A 24,844-nucleotide genomic window follows, 5' to 3' on the forward strand; every position below is an offset into this window, starting at 1 on the left:
TCACGGAGTGCTGATTGGAACAGAGTGCATCTGAGTTCGGGTGAGTGGCTGTGTTTTTGTTGGTGTTCAGGTTTATCCTTGAGGTTCTATAAAGAAATTTTTTTTTTTTTTTTAAATATTTAAATTAATTAACTAGTTGAATATGGCTGGACAGGTGATGTGCTGTTGCTGTATGATGATGGAACTGGTGGATCCCATTGAGACCGTCAGTGACCACATCTGCAGCAAGTGTTGGCTGCTCGAGGAATTTCGGCTCAGAATTGATGAGCTGGAGACCGAGCTGCACACACTGCGGCACATCAGGGAGGGGGAACATTACCTGGACGCTTTGTTTCAGGAGGCAGTCACACCCGGTAGAATAAGTTCTGTTAATTCGGACAGTGGTCAGGGACAGAGTGGTGTGACTGCAAGGGAGGCAGGTAGGGGGATCCTGAGTTGAGGAGCCTCAGCCCTTGACCTTGTCCAACAAGTATGAGGTACTTGCTCCCTGTGTGGATGAGGAAGAGGGCTGTAGGGAGGATGCGTTGACTGACCACTGCAACGTGGTACAGGAAGCCATTCAAGAGGGGGGAGCAAAAAGACAAGTGGTAGTTGTAGGGGATTCTATAATTAGGGGGATTGAGGGCATCCTTTGTAAGCCAGATCGAGAGTCCCGCATGGTATGTTGCCTGCCCGGTGCCAGGGTGAGGGACATCTCTGATCGGCTTGAAAGGATTTTGGAGAGGGAGGGGGAGGATCCAGTTGTTGTGGTCCACGTTGGGACTAACAACATAGGTGAGACTAGGAAAGAGGGCCTGTTTGGGGATTATCAAACACTAGGGACTAAATAAAAGAGCAGGTCCTCCAGGGTTATAATCTCTGGATTATTACCCGAGCCACGTGCCAATTGGCATAGGGTTGAGAAAATTAGAGAAGTTAACACGTGGCTAAAGGAGTGGTGCGGGAAAGAGGGATTCCATTTCATGGGACATTGGCATCAGTACTGGGGCAGGAGGGACCTGTACCGTTGGGACGGTCTTCACCTGAACCATTCTGGGACCAGTGTTTTAGCGAATAGGATAAATAGATTGGTCACAAGGACTTTAAACTAGCAAGTTGGGGGGAAGGGAAGTGTAAAGCTATGGACAGTATAATGTTTAATGGAGATCAAGGCAGCAGGTTACGTGACAGGTTATGTAGAGATATGGGTTCAAAGACTAGGAAAATTAGGAGAAAGGGTAAGAGGAAAAATAATTTGCGCAAAGTTACTGATCAAGGTGTTAGGATTCATAACAAAGACATAAAAAACAGCATAAGTGTACTTTACCTGAATGCTCGTAGTATACGAAATAAGGTAAATGAGTTGATGGCGCAAATCATCGTGAATGACTATGATTTAGTGGCCATTACTGAAACATGGTTAAAAGATGGTCATGACTGGGAGTTAAATATCCATGGGTATCAGACTATACGAAAGGATAGAATGGACGGTAAGGGCGGTGGTGTAGCTTTGTTGTTTAAGGATGGCATCCGGGCAATAGTAAGGGATGATATTGGTGCTATGGAGGACAAGGTTGAATCAATTTGGGTGGAAATCAGGAATAGTAAGGCGAAAAGGTCATTGATAGGAGTAGTCTATAGGCCACCAAATAGTAACAGGATGGTAGGGCAGGCAATAAGCAAAGAAATAACGGATGCATGTAGAAATGGTACAGCGGTTATCATGGGAGATTTTAATCTGCATATCGATTGGTTTAACCAGGTTGGTAAAGGCAGCCTTGAGGAGGAGTTTATAGAATGTGCCCGGGATAATTTCCTGGAACAGAATGTAATGGAACCTACAAGGGAACAAGCGGTCCTAGATCTGGTCCTGTGTAATGAGGCAGGATTGATTAATGATCTCATAGTTCGGGATCCTCTTGGAAGGAGCGACCACAATATGGTGGAATTTAAAATACAGTTGGAGGATGACACGGTAAAATCAAACACTAGTGTTTTGTGCTTAAACAAAGGCGATTACAATGGGATGAGAGAAGAACTAGCTAAGGTAGACTGGGAGCAAAGACTTCATGGTGAAGCTGTTGAGGAACAGTGGAGAACCTTCCGAGCGATCTTTCACAGTGTTCAGAAAAGGTTCATACCGACAAAAAAGAAAGACAGTAGAAAGGGGGAAAATCGACCGTGGATATCTAAGGAGATGAGGGAGAGTATCAAATTGAAGGAAAAAACATACAAAGTGGCAAAAATTAGTGGGAGACTAGAGGACTGGGAAGTCTTTAGGGGACAACAGAAAGCTACTAAAAAAGCCATAAAGAAGAGTAAGGTAGACTATTAAAGTAAACTGGCTCAGAACATAAAAGCAGATAGTAAAAGCTTCTACAAATATAAAAGATAAAAAAAGAGTGGCTAAGGTAAATATTGGTCCTTTGGAAGATGAGAAGGGAGATTTAATAATAAGAGACTGAGGAGCTGAACAGGTTGTTTGAGTCAGTCTTCAGTGGAGGACACAAATAACATGCCAGTGACTGATGGAAATAAGGATATGATAGGTGAGGACCTTGAGATGATTGTAATCACTAAGGAGGCAGTATTGGGCAAGCTAATGGGGCTAAAGGCAGACAAGTCTCCTGGCCCTGATGGGATGCATCCCAGAGTGGTAAAAGAGATGGCTACGGAAATTGTAAACGCACTAGTGATAATTTATCAAAATTCACTAGACTCTGGGGTGGTCCCAGAGGATTGGAAAGTAGCAAACGTGACACCACTGTTTTAAAAAAGGAGGTCGGCAGAAAGCTGGTAATTATAGGCCGGTAAGCTTAACTTCGGTTGTAGGGAAAGTGCTGGAATCTATCATTAAGGAGGAAATAGGGGAGCACCTGGAGGGAAATTGTCCCATTGGGCAGACGCAGCATGGGTTCACAAAGGGTAGGTCGTGTCTGACTAATTTGGTAGAATTTGAGGACGTTACCAGTGCAGTAGATAACGGGGAGCCAATGGATGTGGTATATCTGGATTTCCAGAAAGCTTTTGACAAGGTGCCACACAAGGTTGCTGCATAAACTAAAGATGCATGGCATTGAGGGTAAAGTGGTAGCATGGGTAGAGGATTGGTTAACTAACAGAAAGCAGAGAGTGGGGATAAATGGGTGTTTCTCTGGTTGGCAACCTGTAACTAGTGGGGTCCCTCAAGGATCAGTGTTGGGCCCGCAGTTGTTCACAATTTACATAGACGATTTGGAGTTGGGGACCAAGTGCAATGTGTCAAAGTTTGCAGACGATACTAAGATGAGTGGTAAAGCAAAAAGTGCAGAGGATACCGGAAGTCTGCAGAAGGATTTGGATAGGTTAGGTGAATGGGCTATGGTCTGGCAGATGGAATTCAATGTTGCCAAGTGTGAGGCTATCCATTTTGGGAGGAATAACAGCAGAATGGATTATTATTTAAACGGTAAGATGTTAAAACATGCTGCTGTGCAGAGGGACCTGGGTGTGCTGGTGCACGAGTCGCAAAGAGTTGGTGTGCAGGTGCAACAGGATTAAGAAGGCTAATCGAGTTTTGTCTTTCATTGCTAGAGGGATGGAGTTCAAGACTAGTGAGGTTATGCTGCAATTGTATAGGGTGTTGGTGAGGCCGCATCTGGAGTATTGTGTTCAGTTTTGGTCTCCTTACCTGAGAAAGGACATATTGACACTGGAGGGAGTGCAGAGGAGATTTACTAGGTTGATCCCAGAGTTGAGGGGATTAGATTACGATGAGAGGTTGAGTAGACTGGGACTGTACTCATTGGAGTTTAGAAGGATGCGGGGGGATCTTATTGAGACATATAAAATTATGACGGGAATAGATAGGATAGATGCGGGCAGGTTGTTTCCACTGGTCGGGGAAAGCAGAACTAGGGGGCATAGCCTCAAAATAAGGGGAGGTAGATTTAGGACGGAGTGTAGGAGGAACTTCTTCACCCAAAGGGTTGTGAATCTCTGGAATTCCTTGCCCAGTGAAGCAGTTGAGGCTCCTTCTTTAAACGTTTTTAAGAAAAAGATAGATGCCTTTCTAAAGAATAAAGGGATTCGGGGATATGGTGTACGGGCCGGAGAGTGGAGCTGAGTCCACAAAGATCAGCCATGATCTCATTAAATGGCGGAGCAGGCTCGAGGGGCCAGATGGCCTACTCCTGTTCCTAGTTCTTATGTTCTTACTGGAGCAGAAGAGAGCAGATCACTGTGGAAGAGGGGATACTGCTATGGGGGGCTCGAGTAATAGTTTCAAGTGAAGGCCGTCGAGCCATACTGGCTGAATTACATCATGGGCACCCTGGAGTCTCAAAAATGATGATGCTGGCCAGGAGCTATGTCTGGTGGCCGGGCCTGGACACAGACATAGGGGCATTGGTAGGTCGGTGCCAAGAATGCCAACAAGGGCAGAAGGTGCTACCGGCAGCCCTGCTGCACCCATGGGAATGGCCGGGTAGACCATGGTCGCTACTTCATGTCGATTTTGCAGGCCTGTTATGGATTCAGTTTTTTGCAATAGTAGACGCCCGTTCCAAATGGCTGGATGTCTACAAATTGAACTCTACAAATTCAACAGCTATCATCGAAAAACACCACATGGTATCCCAGAGGTGTTGGTTTCGGATAATGGATAGGTTTTCACCAGCCAAGACTTTATAAAATTCATGAAGTTTGATACCACCCGGCATAAATGGGTTGGCAGAGAGAGCCGGCCAGACCCTAAAAGTAGGGTTGAAAAAACAGCCAGCAGCATCATTAGACAGCAAACTGTCGCGCTGGCTATTTGACGACAGGACAACCCCACACACCACAATAGGAATAGTACCAATGGAGCTACTCATGGGCAGACGACGCCAAACCAGGTTGAGTCTACTATTGGAGACCAGACCCGGCCAGCACAGAACCGAAGCAAGAGACTCATGAGTCACGAGGGCCACGGGGGTGTAGACTCTCAGTGTAGACAGCAAGCTGAATGCACCTGATTGTTCGGCTGTTGGTTTTGTAAATAAAAGGAACTCTGGTGAAGGGACTTCTGTCTCCGTGAACTTATTACACTTGCACTAAAAAAGCAGATATTTCCATTGAAAAAATATCGCTCCTGAGAATGTACTCCTTTTCTTTCCTACAGTACTACCAGGTTGAACAATTTAGTGCAGAAAAGCCCACTGAATCAGAGAGGTTACTGTTTGCAGTTGAAGAATGAGCACATGTAAAGGCAGTACCCAAGCTGGTTTTAGCACAGTGGGCTAAACAGCTGGCTTGTAATGTAGAACAAGGCCAGCAGCGCGGGTTCAATTCCCTTACCAGCCTCCCCGAACAGGTGCCGAAATGTGGCGACTAGGGGCTTTTCACAGTAACTTCATGAAGCCTACTTGTGACAATAAGCTGTTATTATTAGTTCAGCTCATCCTCAAGGTTGGTCGAGTTTGACCCAAATGACAAGACATGACTGGAGATTTAATACATTTTTGGCTGTATGCACAAGATATTCAAGGTGATATTGATCATCGTCACCCTACAGAGGTTTAAACTCTTACCTCAGTATGTTCGAGTAGATTGGAGCCATAGAGCTTATTTTCTGTTGCTACCCGAGCCAGGTAGCGGACAATGGAAGTCACATCATTAAAGACACTGTCTCTGCAAGATTGAAAATAAGAGTATGCTGAAGTGCAACACAGCAATCAACAACTGTTTACTATACATCACAAAAGGAAATATGAATGACTAAATCCATGGTTTTTTAAATCCATTTTATTGGCATATAAATGATCTGATTGATTGATTTCAGTGCATATCAATAGTGAAGGAGCAGAATGAAAAAATTACAGTGGTTCATTATTTCACATCCAGAGGTTTCAAAGGTTCATAGAATAAGGAGGCCATTCGGCCCATCGAGTCTGCACTGGCTCTTTGAAAGAGCACCCTACCAAAGGTCCACACCTCCGCCCTATCCCCATAACCCAGTAACCCCACCCAACACCAAGGGCAATTTTGGACAATAAGGGCAATTTAGCATGGCCAATCCACCTAACCCACACATCTTTGGATTGTGGGAGGAAACCGGAGCACCCGGAGGAAACCCACGCACACACGGGGAGAATGTGCAGACTCCGCACAGTGACCCAAGCCGGGAATCGAACCTGGGACCCTGGAGCTGTGAAGCAATTGTGCTATCCACAATGCTACCGTGCTGCAAAGGGGTACTTTTGAAATTCACAAATCTCTGGTAGCTTCAGATCAGTCATGTTTTGGCCACATAAAGCCCTGTTAACCTCATTTAAAGTTGAAATCGATGTTCCCATGAGTTTGCATATACCTCATGCCATGGATACCATCAGAGCTTTAATTTTAGATTTACTCATCAGATAATAGTGTCAAGTGCAGCTCTTTCCAAACTGCAAGGACTACAAAATGGGGCAGCATGGTAGCAGTGGTTAGCACAGTTGCTTCACAGCTCCAGGGTCCCAGGTTCGATTCCGGCTTGGGTAACTATGTGCGGAGTCTGCACGTTCTCCAGTGTCTGCATGGGTTTCCTCCGGGTGCTCCGGTTTCCTCCCACAGTCCAAAGATGTGCAGGTTAGGTGGATTGGCCATGATAAATTGTCCTTAGTGTTCAAAAAGGTTAGGTGGGGTTACTGGGATAGAGTGGGGTGCTCTTTCAAAGAGCCGGTGCAGACTCGATGGGCTGAATGGCCTCCTTTTGCACTGTAAATTCTATGAAATTCTAAAATTCAAACTGGACAGAAATGAAAAGTTTAAATGTAAATACCAAGTTATCGCTTGGGTTTTATCAACTGGAGCACTAAAGCCTGCAGGCCACACTTGGCCCATGGAAGAATTTAGACACCCCTACTGTTGAATAATAAATTAGACATGAAGGGGCATGGTGAAATGCATGGTCAGGAAGGGCTTGTAGCTACAAAGAAAACATGGGCTCAAATCAGTAGGCTTTGGGGGAAGGCTGGCAGCAGAGAAGGAACTGAGGATATCAATGGTGAGGTTTTATTGTTTATAAATTTAGAGTACCCAATTTTTTTTTTTTCCAATTTAGGGAGGTCAATCCACCTACCCTGCACATCTTTGGGATGGGGGGGGGGGGGCTGGCTAGCTATAAATTGATAAGATCAACATTCCCTGAGGGGGTTGTGAGGTGGGGGGAGATAGTAACAAGAGGTACTGGACCAATAATCCAGAGGCCCAGCTAACATGCTTGGTACACGTGTTTAAATCCCATCAGTGACGTTTTTTGAAATTTAAATTCAATTAATTAAATCTGGAATTGAAGGCTAATCTCAGTACTGGTGATGATGAAACTATCAATTATCAAAACAACTGTCTGGTTCAGCAATGTCCTTTAGGAAATCTGCCATTGTTAACTGTTCTTCTAGCCTACATGTGACTAATTTAGCCCCACAGCAATGTGGTTGAAAATGCCCTTTGAAATGACCCAGCAAGCCATTCTGTTTGAGAGAAATTAAGGATGATAAAAGTAATGCTGACATTGCCGGTGACACCCACATCCTACAAAAAGAGCAAAAATAACTTATGATTAGAATAGGGAACCAAAACTATGAAAGGTCTAAAACGAAAGAGAAAATGCTGGAAACTCTCAGCAGGTCTGGCAGCATCTGTAGGAAGAGAAAAGAGCTAACATTTTGAGTCCGATGACTCTTTGTCCACTATGAAAGGTCTAAATGCTAAGTACTTTCTCAGCAAATTAACTGCCACAATAAGATTTTGTTGAGTTTGATGAAGGCCAAAATATGGTATACGGTGAGAAAGTTGTACGGATTAGGAATTCAGCAGATAACCCTAAACAACAATCAGCCTTTCACTTTTCAACTGTCATTCTCGAGTTATGACTTGAATTCTTAGCCATATATAGCTTACCCAAATTTAGAAATCTAAGTCAAAGACAATACTCACTGTACATCTGCCTGAGTGTTTTTAGGTGCTGCTCCTCTGCCTCTCATGTGTCTACCTTCCATCTTAATCTTCCAAAAAGGTGCCACCAAAACAACAATCCCATCTGGATGATCAAGTCCACTAACATCAGGATCTGGCCAAAACCTGATTTATTGATATGCATTCTTTCTCACCATGAGGTGAAATTGACAGAATACATGATTCATTACCTTTTCTATCAAATTGTTATGGGAAATGATATGAATCTGATCTCCAGATTGTTATCTTGGCCTGCTCCCTCACTACTCTGGCACTTTATTCTTGTTTTAGCACCCAATTTTCTACCACCTCACCTAAGTCCTCATTGAACATTTTTTCTGATTCCAAAATTGAGGCCATCATCTTCTGCGACCATCTCCCCTGTCCTATCACTTCAGCTGGAAATGACACCTCCCCCCTCTTCAATAAAAAAATATAACAGCATTTGATCAGCTTCTATGTATATATTACCTAGGTTTACCTATCCATGACCATGCTTAACTCTACAACTTTTATTTTACAAATTGGATCAACTCAATGTTAGCATGACCAAAGCTACTTTACTCATTCTCAGGGATGTCCACATTAGCCTCCCCATCCCCCCCTCACTTCATACGCTTCCAATTCATTCACCATCCCTGTAGTTTGGTCAGACAGTTTTCAATAATGCGAGAGAGAGAGTTCTTTTTGAAAGGACATATCCAGTCCATTGTTATAAATGCTTAATTCAATTTTCATGAACACGCATTTCCACCTTTTGCATGATCCCATCTGCCAATGAAATCTTTAGTCACACAGCTGTCATATCTGAGCATTTCCCCCACCCCCAGCCCCCACCCCTATTTACTCTATTAGAGCCCATCATGATTTTGAACACATCTATTAAATCTTCTCTTAACCGTCCCTGCCCCAGTTTCACCACAGATCTAAAGTCCACCTTCCCTACCACAACTGCAGATTCTGCATTTTCAATTCATTATAATAGAAATGTGTACGTGATCAGATCTATCTCAAATACAGAATTTCAAGTGCTGTTTCAACAATTGTGCCTCCAGCATAAAAAACTCACCATCAGTTTTGTAACAAGCAATGTTTGATATCTAGTCCTAAAGCAAAATACTGTGAAATCTAAAATATGAACAGGTAATGCTGGAAATATTCAGCAGGGTCTGGCAGCACTGGTGGAGAGAGAAACAGAGTAAACCTTTGAAGTCGATGATCTGACCAGGTCATCGGCCTGAACATTAACTATTTCTCACTCCACAGACTCTGCCAAACATTTCCAGGTCTTTTTGATTTTAGTATTTGATATCTTCTGTTCAGGACATGCTAACACTTCAAAAACTTCTAAAATTTCATCAAATTGCCATGATGAATGTTTGTCTTCAAATGCCAGATCTTGAAATTCAAAGGAGTGATTGGGTGCAGCAATGTTCTTTTTCACCTTTAATCAAAAACGAATTTGCTCAACGTTCAAGAAGTAACCCTTACCCCAGGTTGCGTGCTATAATTTTTGTAACCTCGATACATTGGGGAAATGAGGATGACATCACATCTGCCAGCACAATTTGAGTTGGATATAAATTAGTTGGGTATATATTAAACCGTTCAGATCTAAAGCTGGCGCTGATATTACGTTAAAAAGATATCACTGAAAACCAAGAACTGCGGAAATAATAGAACAGGGCAAGGCCGTTCAGACTCTTCCACCATTTATTTTGATAATGGATCATCAGTACCTTAAATATATGTATTTTTAAAAATATGCTTAACGTTTTACATAATAACAAACCAACTAAAACTCAAGAATACAACAATTACAAACAACAAAGAAAAATTAATTAATTGACTTAAACACTATACCTAAAACCCCGTAACTGCTGACAGTGACTTGATCCTTAAAAAAAGTAAATAAATGGTTGCCATCTCAGGTAGAATCTCTCCACTAAACCAGATTTAATTTTCTCCAAGTGTAAGAAGGACATTCCCCCAACCAGCCAGAGGCACTGGGTGGAACGGGAGACCTCCAACCAAGCAATATTCGCCTCCGGGTTATCAGTGAGACAAAGGTCTGTCTCTACCCGAGTGGACAGCCGGTGAATCAGAGACCCCAAATATGGTGACCAGCGGACATGGGATTAATTCGAAACAGAGTATCTCCGACATGGTGCTAAAAAAGAAAAGTGCTAAAAAACCTGGCAAATTTGGGGAAGGACTTCCTCAAATATATTTAACCACATTTGGTCCATATCATTTCCTACCCTCACCGAACAAAAATCCATCAATCTCAACCTTGAAAGTTTCAATTGATTTGGATCCAATACGTTCAGGGTGAAAATTCCAGATTTCCAGTAGCCATTGGATGGAAAAGTTCTTCCTCCTTTCACTCTTAAATGGCCAAGCTCCAATTTTAAGCTTGTGCCCTCTTGTCCTTATTGATAATTAAATAAGTAATGGTTATTCCTTTAATATATACCAAGTCATTTATTACAATCGCTTAGATCCATAGAACACATTTTACACAAAACATCTCAAGATGCTTTGCAAAAGCAGATAGATATTCAGCAGGAAGTGGTAAAGAAATTTGGAATTGCGACCCATGTACAGACATGGTACAAATTTGGAGTAGTCTTTTGAAGAAACTTTGATAGATACAAAGGAAAAAAGAAGTACAGGGCATGGTGATTAAAGGCCACCAGTAAATTTTTCTTAATTAATTCATGGGATGTCGATCTGGCTGGCAAGATCAACATTTATTACCCATTCCCAACTGTCCTCTAGAAGGTGGCAAGGCTCTTCTTGAGAATGGAGTGGCTTGTTAAACCTTTTCACAAGGTAGTGAAGACTCAACCATATTGTTGTGGGTCTGAAGTCACCAATATTTCAGTAGTTTATCTTACTGTAAGAGGTAATCCATAATTTCCAGAACAGGCGCAACCAAGTCTTCATTTCCTGGGATACTTACTCAGAAATTTGCAGGATGTTCTCTTTACCCTCCTCAACCAACACCCTGACAGAATTTTTGATGTGTTCCACAGTTAGTAATGCACCTGCAAGAGAAAATAACTTCATAAACAGTTTTGTATTAAATAGCTAATTTGAGTGAAGAAACTTTTCACAATGACTAAAATGTTACAATAAGAAAATTGCATCTACCGACAATACCATACCTATTGCACAAATGCAATGATTTTTGCAATAAATAGCTACTGAAATGGCTAGAGCATTACAATATACACAAATTACAGAAATGTATTAAATATTAATTCTCTGATCTTCAATATTCAATTCTTCTGGTCAACATTTGCAATTTTGTGATTTGAACACTGAAATTAACTCTTGCTTGACAGACATTCAAATTTATTTTCTATCAAACTCACCCCTCCTCCCTTTATATGCAAAAAACATTTATTTAAGTCCTGCAGGTAATAAGTTTCCTGTTCTTCCTTAAAAGTAAGCAGATACCCAGAAATTTAACTTGGCATTTAAAAAGAAATTATACATGTGGATTTTTGATCTAGCAATTGATTGAATTTTTTTTTTTATAAAACACTTCACGGGCTCAATTATCATAGAATTTACAGTGCAGAAGGAGGCCATTCGGCCCATCGAGTCTGCACCAGCTCTTGGAAAGAGCACCTACCCCCAAGGTCAACACCGCCACCCTATCCCCATAACCCAGTAACCCCACCCAATACTAAGGGCAATTTATCATGGTCAATCCAGCTAACCTGCACATCTTTGGACTGTGGGAGGAAACCGGAGCACCCGGAGGAAACCCACGCGCACACGGGGAGGATGTGCAGACTCCGCACAGACAGTGAACCAAGCCGGAATCGAACCTGGGACCCTGGAGCTGTGAAGCAATTGTGCTATCCACAATGCTACCGTGCTGCCCAATGGATAACACCACAAAAATGCTTTCTGGCTCTGAGCAATAGTTCCCATATCTATCTTGCAAATTCAGCCATATTGGTGTTTTAAAATAACATGATTAATTCTCCCTCAAAACTTTCTGTTCCTGCTCCTTTCGAGCAAAAATTATTCACGGTTAGTTCGTCTAAAAAGTGACAAGGATGTGATGTTCCATAATTTCACACTGTATTTTAATAGGCCTTAAACCTGGCATTTCAGTTAGGAAAGGAACATTGGAAAAGCTCAAAGCCATGGGGATGGAATGATGTTAAGAGATTGATTGTACACAAACAGAACATTAAAGCACAAGCTTCACATGTGAAAAACAGAAATGCTAGGTTATTTCAGCATCCTGCCTAGCCAAACTGGCTAGTGGAATTGCTGCATTGCAGATTGGATACAAGATGAAATGTCACCGAACATAATATAGAATCCACTGACCTTTACAATCAATCCTGCGATGTCAGACAGCATGTAGAAAGGAGGAGTCACCATTTACTAGCAGTCACCTCGGACTAACCTTTCAGTGGGTAGGTCAAGGATCAGAGGTGTACATAATATTTCAGCAGCACCTCACCATGTCAGAGTGCATCTCATCTGCACTGCAGCAATTCCACTAATCAGAGTAGGTAGACTGGCTGCTACCACAATCAATGTTGATGGCCTCGTACTACTTTTTAAAAAATCTATTTTATTTTAAAAGTGCCAGGTTGAAAGACTTGGAAATGGATCAATCATTTCGATTTTCTTCACACAATACTGCAGTATCATTCAAAAACTAACCCAAAGCTGAATACGACTATTATATGATGTGGGAGACAAAAATGCCTCCTCTTATTTAATCACCTATTTCAGATAAGGAAGCCTATGGCAGTTTTGTTTTTTTCACTATTGGAGGGGTGATAACAGATCCAAAGGATGGATTTTTCCCAAACTAAAGAACCAAGTAACAAACCTCAGATTAAAAACAAAAATCCGCTAATCAGGAATTTTGCACACAGTGCCTCACAAACTCAATGTTTGCATGTATTCAGTAATGCAAATGATAGTGTACTACATTATAAATTGCCACAATGTACTGGTTGTACAAAATAGACTTCAGCATGTTGTTACAATCCCTGTCGAAAGCAATGACTGAAAGGTATCCCCAAAGATGCCAAAAGGTACCAATTACTTTTAAAAAACTTTACTTAACAGTTAAATCCAAAATCAACTTAATAATTAAGCATCATTGAACAAAAGAATGTTATTCCAATAGAAATGTTGAATTTCTCTTTAAATAGTTGATCCATCAAATATCAGTATCGCAGCCCTCTCAGTGTCACTCCTCACAAATGTGGCGCCATCCAGAGTTTCAACTTCTTTAACTCTACCTCACTTTTCCCACCCAATGGATTTGGTTCTCGTGTCGGTCACCCTTTTCCATCCAAGGTCCCCAGGTACAGTTCACACCGACACGTCAATAAATCCTCCCTCTTTTGAATCACAATGGTCCTGGTGGCAAAGCTTTGCAGTTACTTTTAAATGGATCAACAACATCCGATTCATGGTTTGGCCAACTCTGATACAAACACTCAGCTCGAGCATGCCCAAGCTATTCACACCACGTTCAGCTAGTATGCACGTTGTTTCACCAAGAACTTTTGAATTTTGAGTTCATTTGTTTGTCCTAAACACACCAGTTCTATAACTGCGTCCTGCTGCAGAATGGCATGCAGAAACACAGCCCATCCCACCCAATTAACTTGTATTAACCATTGTTTATACCGAGCTTTTATCCCCCAGAGTCTAAATTCTCAGAAGTGATGTCATAGCCAGGAAATCCATTTAGCTCTTTCCACAATTATCTTAGTTTCGGGGCAGCACGGTGGCACAGTGGGTTAGCCCTGCTGCCTCACGGCGCCGCGGTCCCAGGTTCAATCCCGGCTCTGGGTCACTGTCCGTGTGTAGTTTGCACATTCTCCCAGTGTCTGCGTGGGTTTTGCCCCCACAACCCAAAGATGTGCAGGGTAGGTGGATTGGCCACGCTAAATTGTCCCTTAGTTGGAGAAAATGAATTGGGTACGCTAAAAAAAATTTTTTTAAATCTTCGTTTCAATTTGAATTTAAAGGGATACCTCACAAATATAAGTTTTTTGTCAAGTACCAAGTAAATCATGACATCAACAGTTTCAATCACTCTTAGTTATGCATAATTTGGAGGTAGGTTTGGAGCAGACATTTTGCTCAGATCCTTCCCTTTCCTGCATTACATCTTGTACTAACTGGCTAACAGCCCCAATGACATCACAATATATTCTGCATAAATTATGCAGGTGTTTTTAAGTACATGAATCCCAATAACAAAAAATGAGACAGCAGTATATACACACATTATTAAACTTTAAGCAAACGTAAATGCATGCAAACCCCTTCAATTCCAACCAATTCACAGATACAACAAACTGAAATAGACTCCAGTCAATGGTGTAAGTACTTTCTTAAAGAACATATTTGGTAGAAAATATGTGGACTTGCTCGCCCCGGTACTGACGAGGACCTTTAATGAGGCAAAGGAAAGGGGACAACTGCCCCCGACTATGTCTGAAGCAACGATATCGCTTCTCTTAAAGAAGGAAAAGGACCCGCTACAATGCGGGTCCTATAGACCTATTTCCCTCCTAAATGTAGATGCCAAGGTCCTGGCCAAGGTAATGGCAATGAGAATAGAGGAATGTGTCCCGGGGGTGGTCCACGAGGACCAAACTGGGTTTGTGAAGGGGAGACAGCTGAACACGAATATACGGAGGTTGTTAGGGGTAATGATGATGGCCCCACCAGAGGGAGAAACGGAGATAGTAGTGGCGATGGATGCCGAGAAAGCATTTGATAGAGTGGAGTGGGATTATTTGTGGGAGGTGTTGAGTAGATTTGGTTTTGGAGAGGGGTATGTTAGATGGGTGCAGCTGTTGTATAGGGCCCCAGTGGCGAGCGTGGTCACGAATGGACGGGGATCTGCATATTTTCGGCTCCATAGAGGGACAAGGCAGGGATGCCCTCTGTCCCCATTATTGTTTGCACTGGCGATTGAGCCCCTGGCGATAGCGTTGAGGGGTTCCAAGAAGTGGAGGGGAGTACTTAGGGGAGGAGAAGAGCACCGGGTATCTTTGTATGCGGACGATTTGCTACTATACGTGGCGGACCCGGCGGAGGGGATGCCAGAAATAATGCGGATACTTGGGGAGTTTGGGGATTTTTCAGGGTATAAATTGAACATGGGGAAAAGTGAGTTGTGTGTGGTGCATCCAGGGGAGCAGAGTAGAGAAATAGAGGACCTACCGTTGAGGAAGGTAACAAGGGACTTTCGTTACCTGGGGATCCAGATAGCTAAGAATTGGGGCACATTGCATAGGTTAAATTTAACGCGGTTGGTGGAACAGATGGAGGAGGATTTCAAGAGATGGGATATGGTATCCCTGTCAATGGCAGGGAGGGTGCAGGCAGTTAAGATGGTGGTCCTCCCGAGATTCCTCTTTGTGTTTCAGTGCCTCCCGGTGGTGATTACGAAGGCTTTTTTTAAAAGGATTGAAAAGAGCATCATGGGTTTTGTGTGGGCCGGGAAGACCCCGAGAGTGAGGAAGGGATTCTTACAGCGTAGCAGGGATAGAGGGGGGCTGGCACTACCGAGCCTAAGTGAGTATTATTGGGCCGCTAATATTTCAATGGTGAGTAAGTGGATGGGAGAGGAGGAGGGAGCGGCGTGGAAGAGATTAGAGAGGGCGTCCTGTAGGGGGACTAGCCTACAGGCTATGGTGACAGCCCCATTGCCGTTCTCACCGAGGAACTACACCACAAGCCCGGTGGTGGTGGCTACACTGAAGATTTGGGGACAGTGGAGACGGCATAGGGGAAAGACTGGAGCCTTGGGGGGTCCCCGATAAGAAACCATAGGTTTGCCCCGGGGGGAATGGATGGGGGATATGGAATGCGGCAAAGAGCAGGAATAACGCAACTGAAAGATCTGTTTGTGGATGGGAAGTTCGCGAGTCTGGGAGCGCTGACCGAGAAATATGGGTTGCCCCAAGGGAATGCATTCAGGTATATGCAACTGAGGGCTTTTGCGAGGCAACAGGTGAGGGAATTCCCGCAGCTGCCGACACAAGAGGTGCAGGACAGAGTGATCTCAAAGACATGGGTGGGGGATGGTAAGGTGTCAGATATATATAGGGAAATGAGGGACGAAGGGGAGACTATGGTAGATGAACTAAAAGGGAAATGGGAAGAAGAGCTGGGGGAGGAGATCGAGGAGGGGCTGTGGGCAGATGCCCTAAGCAGGGTAAACTCGTCATCCTCGTGTGCCAGGCTAAGCCTGATTCAGTTTAAGGTATTACACAGGGCACATATGACTGGAGCACGGCTCAGTAAATTTTTTGGGGTGGAGGATAGGTGTGCGAGGTGCTCGAGAAGCCCAGCGAATCATACCCATATGTTTTGGTCATGCCCGGCACTACAGGGGTTTTGGATGGGGGTGACAAAGGTGCTTTCAAAAGTAGTAGGAGTCCGGGTCGAACCAAGCTGGGGGTTGGCTATATTTGGGGTTGCACAAGAGCCGGGAGTGCAGGAGGCGAGAGAGGCCGATGTTTTGGCCTTTGCGTCCCTAGTAGCCCGGCGCAGGATATTGCTAATGTGGAAAGAAGCCAAGCCCCCGGGGATGGAGACCTGGATAAATGACATGGCGGGGTTTATAAAGCTAGAGCGGATTAAGTTCGTCCTGAGGGGGTCGGCTCAAGGGTTCACCAGGCGGTGGCAACCGTTCGTCGAATACCTCGCAGAAAGATAGACGGAATGGGAAAAAGAAGGCAGCAGCAGCAGCCCGGGGGGGGGGGGGGGGGACCAGAAGGACTCTCAGGGTTGTTAATATATACTGTATAGTATGTATAGGTCGTTGCTACAGATAATTATATATTGGACTGTTAAATTATATTTTTGGAGAGTGTTACTTGTGACAAGGCAGTTGCCAATTAGGGCTAGTTTTCATTTTTGTTATTTATTATTTATTCATTTTTTGTTTATAAAATAGGTCATTGTTATTTGTGTTGTTATAATATTGTGTAAAGGATGCACAATGTACTGTGTTGGTTGACCAAAAATTTTCAATAAAATATTTAATAAAAGCAAAAAAAAAAAGAACATATTTGGTTTGCAGCATTTTAATTTCCAAAAAGAAATTCACTATCGTGTAATTTCAAAGAACATGTGGAAAATGCAAGTCTTTACAAACACTGGGATATTGAAATCACCATCTTTCAGCAGTCAGCTAGTGCAGAGAAAACTTTTTTTAATAAATCTTTTTTCAAACAGAATGTTGACATAACCAATAACAGAAAAAGAAAGGGAAAATATTTCACAAAACTAGGTGGCTGTTATCATTATACAAACCGAGAATATACATTAAATGAACAGTTCCCCACCTAAGCCCCCCGGATTGCTGCTGCTGCTGACATTTTAACGCTCTCCTAGAAAGTCAAGGAACGGTTGCCACCACCGGGAGAACCCCAGCAAGGACCCTCTCAAGGCAAACTTTATTCGCTCCAGGCTGAGAAACCCAGCCATGTCACTAACCCAGGTCTCCACACTCGGGGGTTTCGTGTCTCTCCACATTAACAAGATCCGTCTCCGGGCTACCAGGGAGGCAAAGGCCAAAACCTCGGCCTCTTTCGCTTCCTGCACTCCTGGATCCTCTGACACCCCAAAGATCGCTATTTCTGGACACACCCGCGTGTCCAAAATCCTGGACATAGCCCTTGCAAAGCCATGCCAGGATTCTTTAAGCGCCGGGCATGCCCAGAACGGTATGCCCGGGCAGCACGGTAGCATGGTGGTTAGCACAATTGCTTCACAGCTCCAGGGTCCCAAGTTCGATTCCCGGCTTGGTTCACTGTCTGCACGTTCTCCCCGTGTGTGCGTGGGTTTCCTCCGGGTGCTCCGGTTTCCTCCCACAGTCCAAAGATGTGCAGGTTAGATGGATTGGCCATGCTAAATTGCCGTTAGTGTTCAAAATTGCCCTTAGTGTTGGGTGGGCTTGGGTAGCGTGCTCTTTCAAAGAGCCGGTGCAGACTCGATGGGCCGAATTGCCTCCTTCTGCACTGTAAATTCTATATGGACATGGTTCGCTGGGCTCCCTGAACATCTCGCACAGCTGTCCTCCACCCCAAAGAACTTACTCATTCTCGCCGTCGTCATGTGTTCCCGATGTACCACCTTAAACAGAATTAAGCTGAGCCTGGCACATGATGAGGAGGAATTTACCCTGCCTCGGGAATCAGCCCAGAGGCCCTCATCTAGCTCCTCACCCAGCTGCTCTTCCCACTTGTCCTTCAGTTCCTCCACTATGGCTTCCTCCACCTCCTGCAGTTCTTGGTAGATGTCTGACACCTTCCCCTCTCCTGCCCAGATGCCAGACACCACCCTGTCCTGTATCCTTCGAGGGGGTAGCAACGGAAATGTCCCCACCTGGTTTTTGAGAAAGTCGCGGACTTGGAGGTATCTGAAGGCGTTTCCAGGGGGCAGGCTGAATTTCTCCTCCAGCGCCTTCAAGCTAGGGAAAGTCCCATCTATGAACAGGTCTCCCATCCTTCTAATGCCTGCCCTGTGCCAGCTTTGAAACCACCCATCTATCTTGCCCGGAACAAATCTATGATTGTTCCGTATAGAGGTCCAAACTGAGGCCCCCTCCTCCTTCCTGTGCCTTCTCCACTGACCCCAGACCCTCAGCGCCGCCGTCACCACCGGGATTGTGGTGTATCGTGCCGGCGAGAAGCGGTGCCGTTACTAGTGCTCCTAGGCTGGTGCCTTTGCATGACGCCGCCTCTAGCCGCCCCCACCTCCATTACCCATTTCCTAATCATGGCCACATCAGCCACCCAGTAGTAGCTACAAAAGTTCGGAAGCGCCCACCCCCCCCCCACCCCCAAATTGTTTCAAAGGTCGGCGCAACATCGAGGGCCGAAGGGCTTGTACTGCGCTGTAATGTTCTATGTTCCCCACCCCCGGACCAGCCCCTTCCAGTTCCTTGACGTCCTCAGCGCTATGGCCACCGGCTCAATTGCCAAGGCAAATAGTAGCAGGGATAGGGTGCACCCTGCCTCGTCCCTCGGTGCAGCCTAAAATACTCCGACCTCAGCCAGTTTGTGGATACACTTGCTACGGGGGCCTGACACAGTAGCTTGACCCACCCTAAGAATCACTCACCAAATCCAAACCTACCTAACGCTTCCCACAGGTACTCCCATTCCACCCGGTCAAAGGCTTTCTCTGCATCCATTGCAGCCACTACTTCTGCGTCCCCTCCTTCGGAGGGCATCATGATAATATTTAGGAACCTCTTCACATTTGTGTTCAATTGCCTGCCCTTGACGAAACCATTCTGATCCTCATCAATCACTCCCGGGACACAGACCTCTATTCTAGTAGCCAAAGTTTTAGCCAGATGTTTGGCATCCACGTTCAGGAGCGATATTGGCCTGTAGGACCCACATTGAAGCGGATCCCTCTTCAAAATGAGCGAGGTCAGAGCCTGCAACATCGTTTGGGGGGACGGGGGGGACGGGACTTCCGACAGTTTTGACGCAACAAAATCTATCAGTTTTACCTTATAGCCCTGTTAGTTACGCATGAATACACACACTTCCGAATTATTAATCAGAACTGCTTGAACACTTGTGGGGTTTTTTGTTTCCAATTGGATTCTAATTCAAAATTTCTTGGTTTCTCCCGGAGTGGTTTTCCACTTCTAGATCGGGTCCCGTCAGGATGTCGCCAAAATGTTGCTCTCATTAGCCTTAGTTTTATTAGCTCTAATTCTGTCACCTTTGCTCACGAGTCGCCAGGTATCTTTCTGATACCGCCACGTGGTTCAAGCTCCAGTAATGATTAATAATGCAGCACACCGCTTAGTAAAGGTTAAATCAACGATCATTTATTATATACAGCAATAAATACTTAATAATCCTACTTCTAGACTACTACCTACCACTAAAGGCCAATACTTAACTTTGGAGATGGCCCACCAGGTCAGGGAAACGAATGGTCTATCGAATTGGGTCAGGCCTGCGGGATTCAAAAGGGCTGGTACGAGTCGATAGTCTGGAGCACCTATCTGGTAGCGATCGCTGGAGTAAGACTTACTTGTTTCTTCGTCAAAGGGTCTCGAGGGTTGCAAGCAGGAAGAGAAGGGTCGATCTGAACTTGGCCCCCTATTTTTATAGTTCCCAGGGGCGTACCGCCTCTCGGGGCGGACCTTGACCCTGTTTCCAAGTGATTGGACTTGGTCCCAATCACTTGGTTCGATATGCTCCAATAATGGGGCGATTCCTTGATCGGGGGGTGGTCGTCCACCTTTCTTTGTCTCAGCCACTGCTGGTGCCGAAAAGTCTGCATCGGCTTTATGTTGCTAATGTGTAGCAATTGTTCCCGGGGATGGCTGCTTACTATGCAGATGGCTGGGTTGTTGTGATGTTAATGGCTGCAGGTATCGGTCTGGGCGACTTCCCCAGAGCTGAATACACTGTTTTACCTGCAGCTGTCCGTTTGAGTCCTGTTGGCTGATTTTCCCATCAGCCTCTTTCGTTCGCCATTTTAGATCGGGGTTTGACCATTCTAATCGGGAATCAGCCATTTTAGGTGGCTACAGGTTTAATATCAGAGTGCGTAGCTTTGAGTTGCCGTACCACAGCACTGGGTTGCAATATTAGCTGCAAGTAATTCGGAACAAAACGATAGCAATGACAGGTTATTATTCCCAGTCCCAGTGAGGAAGCCATCATCACTGCCTGTCATTCCTTCAGACACACTTACTCAAAATGACCCCATCAAACTCTATCCCCTTCCTTCGCTACTTTTTCACCTGGGAAGAATTAAGAGGCACCTTAGTCATGTTCGTGGGCTACGAATCCAGAGGGCTGGACTATGCTCTGGAGACACTAGTTCAAACCCCATCACAGCAACTGGGGAGTTTAAATTCAACTAAAAAACATCAGAATACTGACCTGGTCTGTTCTAGATGTAACCCCATACCCACTTTAATGGGTTGACGCTTAAATGTCCTCTGAAAAGGCTTTACAAACCACTCAGTCGTATCAAAGAGCTATGAAAGTTTTTAATTGAAAAGACGGGAACTCTGGTTGTGCAGCATAGGGGCAGCAAACGTGGTGGTTCTCCCGAAGATCCTGTTTACAAAGTTCTTTCTTAATGCACATTCAAGGAACAAGTTTGTTTTTAAAAATGCCCAAGAATTTAAAACATTTAGGCCAAAAAAATATTAAATGGCCTGCCGAGACAGCTACAGCTAAGATGGCGGCTGGCTCCCCCACTCTTCAAACAACCAAACTCTTGAGCAAAATTCTGATCGCAGAGCTTGACAATTCCCGGCAAAGTTTGACTCTGGAGAAACCCCATTCAAAGAATTGCTGGTCTTATTCAGCCCCCTCTTGACACCATTCGTCTAGCTGCCGAATCTCACACCAGCGCCCCTAGTGACATCGAGACGGCCCGTTCGGACCACAGCAACAGTACCTGTATACCGGAGTCCAGGTGACTTGGCAATTAAGGGGCACACAGGGCAAAGTCAATGATCTGGAAGTCCAGTGAAAGCAGTAACACCTACGCATTGTAGGTATACCAGAGGGGACAGTTTATGTTGGAATAATTCAAAAAGGTGATGGATGAAGATACATTCCCTAAACCCTCGGAGCTAGATCGAGTCCACCATACCCTTTGACCGAATCCTCGCCCTGGTGATCCCCTGCCATTGGAGTCCGGTTCCGTCGCGACCAAGATAAGGAGCTGGTTTTGCGGTGGGCAAAGGAGCACCGCGACGTTACTGATCGGGGCCGCTCAATCAAGATCTACTGAAACACTCGTGCAGACCTGGAAAGGAGGCAACATCATCAATTCCACGCTGTACAAGAAAGACAGCATGGTAGCATTGTGGATAGCACAATTGCTTCACAGCTCCAGGGTCCCAGGTTGGATTCCGGCTTGGGTCACTGTCTGTGCGGAGTCTGCACATCCTCCCAGTGTGTGCGTGGGTTTCCTCCGGGTGCTCCGGTTTCCTCCCACAGTCCAAAGATGTGCAGGTTAGGTGGATTGGCCATGCTAAATTGCCCTTAGTGTCCAAAATTGCCCTTAGTGTTGGGTGGGGTTACTGGGTTATGGGGATAGGGTGGCGGTGTGGACCTTGGGAAGGGTGCTCTTTCCAAGAGCCGGTGCAGACTCGATGGGTCGAATGGCCTCCTTCTGCACTGTAAATTCCATGAAATCTATGAAAGGAAGGCTCAGGCTGACTCATCCCTCCGGTCTCCATATCACATTTACCACAGAAGATCACTTCTTTGATGCACCTGACGAGGTAGACTCTCTTTCAGCGGTGGAACCTAATTAAAGGCATGTTTCACTGTTTGTTTATACTACTGCTCTTCCTGCCTGGTTAGAACTAGCAACTTTCCAATGGCGTTTTATATAACTTAGTTCATATGTTTGAGGGTATGCCCCATTAACAAGGTTGGTTAGTCAACAGATGCCGCACAAGATGGAACACCCATTTCTCATCTTGCTTATAATGGCGAGTTTAGGATTTGATTCATGGTTTTGTTTAGTTAGAAGATTTATTATCACACTGTTTGGTTTTTCTTCTAGTGGTTTGGGAGTGTGATGATTATTCTGGGGAGGGATGGATTTCCTGCATTGACAGTAATGAAAAACCTTTTTGTATTTGGCCATTTTCATTATGTAATGGATCCTCTTGACTTTGCTTTCTTCTCCATTCTAGCTAGGATCCTTTTAGAAAGTCTTCCTATATGTGGGACTAGCTCAGGCAGTCAGGATGGTATGGGGCTCGCGATCAGATTTGTCACATGGCATGGTTAAATAGCGCAGTAAAACATTCCAAGGTGTCTTTACATCTCAAGAGCCTTAGCTGATGTTGCATTCCTTCAAGAAACGCATCTTCGTGTTAGAGATCACACCAGATTACGTAAAGCATGCGTTGGCCGGGTGTTTCTCTCCAGCTTTAACAGCAGAGCTAGATGGACAGCAATTTTGATTTTTTTTTTAAATACACTTCTCCCCCTTAAATGCAATCTCAGACCCTGGTGGACATTATATAATAGTTAGTGGCGCACTTTTTCCAAACACCTGTAGTTCTGCTGAAAGTCTATGCCCCTAACTGGGACAGTATGAAATTTATCAATCACATCTCTTCTATCATCCCTTCCGAGACATCCATCATCTTATTTTCGAAGGGGATCTAAACTGTGTTTATAGATCCAAAGCTGGATCGCCCAAGTCCAAAGACTTTCACCCTCTCCGGCGTTTCCAAGGCTCTTTCGACCGTTATGACTCAAATGGGTTGTGGGGGCCCTTGGCCTTTCTTCCGTCCGGTCACAAGGGATTGATCCTATTCTTTCATCTTCGCCATACTTACTTACACTTCAATTTTGTTTTGGACAGAGTTCTTCGCCCCACAGTTAGAATTGCCAAGTATTCTGCCAGTTATACCAGACCACGGGCCCCACTCCCTTGACTTGGCTCTCACATCCAAAGCTAATGGTCTGCTTCCATGGAGAATGGACAACCCTACTATCTGACAAGAATTTTTGTAAATCTACGTCCACCAGTATAGATGTTTTTACTAAAACAAACAAATCTGATTCCACCGCCCAATTAGTGTTATGGGAGACACTCATGGCGGTTCTCCGTATTTCTTACAATACATATATTATCAAACAAAGAAAATGAAAAGCAACAAGAATGGGTGGACTCAATTTTAGAAATAGATATTTCATTACTCCCACCCGAGCTATATGCAGACAGACTAAAACTCCAGACTCAATTTACCTTACTTTCCACAAATAAAGCTCTGCACATGTTATAATGTTCAAAGGAGACCTCTTATGAATACGGGGACAAAGCTGGCCACCTACTAGCTCAGGTGCTAATCTGCTTTTCAGTTTATCCCCTAGATCTATGACTCTTCACATAATCTTACTGCTGACTCCTCTGATTTATTTGACCTTCACTTCCTTTTATTGTTACCTCTATAAATCAGATCTCCCATCAGATAGCAGGATAATGCTGGCTTCCTTAATAATTTAGACATCCTATCTGTAGATGTGGACAGTGCCTGAGTGAGATAACAAATTGTGTTAAGTTGATATAAAGTGGTCAGGCCCCAGGCCCTGATGGCTTCCCTATTGACTTTTATGAAAGATTCTTCACTCAACTTGCGCCCTTTTTTTTTTAAAATATTTTTATTAAGCTTTTGTCATTTTATACAAAAATACAAACAGTATCCTTGAAATATAAACTGTTGCCATCTCCAGTAGCACCCTTCAAGTGACAGTGTATTTGACTTTCTCAAGGTGCAAAAACTCCCTAGCCACACCAAGGCACTGGGTGGCGTCACCAACCTCCAACTCAACAGAACTCGCCTCCCAAGGGCACAAAGGCAAGGACATCTGTCCCTGTACCTGTCCGCAGCTCCGGCACATCCAAAACCCCCAAAATAGCTGCTAAAGGATTGGGCTGCAGCTCAATGTTCAGGATTGTGGTCATGGTGCTGAAAAAGGAGACCCAAAAACCCACAAGCTTGGAATAGGACCAGAACACGCGTGTGATTGGCAGGCCCCCCTCGAACAGCTCACACCTATCCTCAACCCCCAAAAAGTAACTACTCATTCTGGCTTTAGTGAGGTGTGCCCTAAACACTACCTTGGGCTGGATCAGGCTCAGCCGTGCACATGATGATGTGGCATTCACCCTACAAAGGGCCTCACTCCACCCCTCTTCTTCCAATACAAGTCCCAGTTCCCCCTCCATAGAGACGGAATCCTCCGTCAAAATCCGGCCACATATGCCGGATATACTACTCCCTTCCAGCCCTGAACAAGAAAGGATTCCCCTCCGCAAGGAAGATGGTGGCGCCACAGGAAATGCCGGGAACATCCATCAGACAAAG

The 24,844-nt window shown here is 44.6% G+C and overlaps 1 protein-coding gene across 2 annotated transcripts in view; it reads right to left on the reverse strand.

Moving 5' to 3' along the window:
* eprs1 (glutamyl-prolyl-tRNA synthetase 1) overlaps positions 1-24,844 on the reverse strand; it is a 134,576-nt gene that overhangs the window by 103,450 nt on the left and 6,282 nt on the right. For both annotated transcript variants that reach the window (XM_072509428.1, XM_072509425.1), the window contains exons 2-3: positions 10,901-10,985; positions 5,529-5,628 (exon numbers count right to left, since the gene is read on the reverse strand). In XM_072509428.1, the coding sequence (XP_072365529.1) occupies positions 5,529-5,628; positions 10,901-10,985 (185 nt within the window). The remainder of the gene's footprint in view (positions 1-5,528; positions 5,629-10,900; positions 10,986-24,844) is intronic.

The sequence above is a fragment of the Scyliorhinus torazame genome, chromosome 1 (assembly GCF_047496885.1).
Source record: "Scyliorhinus torazame isolate Kashiwa2021f chromosome 1, sScyTor2.1, whole genome shotgun sequence".
NCBI classification, from domain to species: Eukaryota; Metazoa; Chordata; class Chondrichthyes; order Carcharhiniformes; family Scyliorhinidae; genus Scyliorhinus; species Scyliorhinus torazame.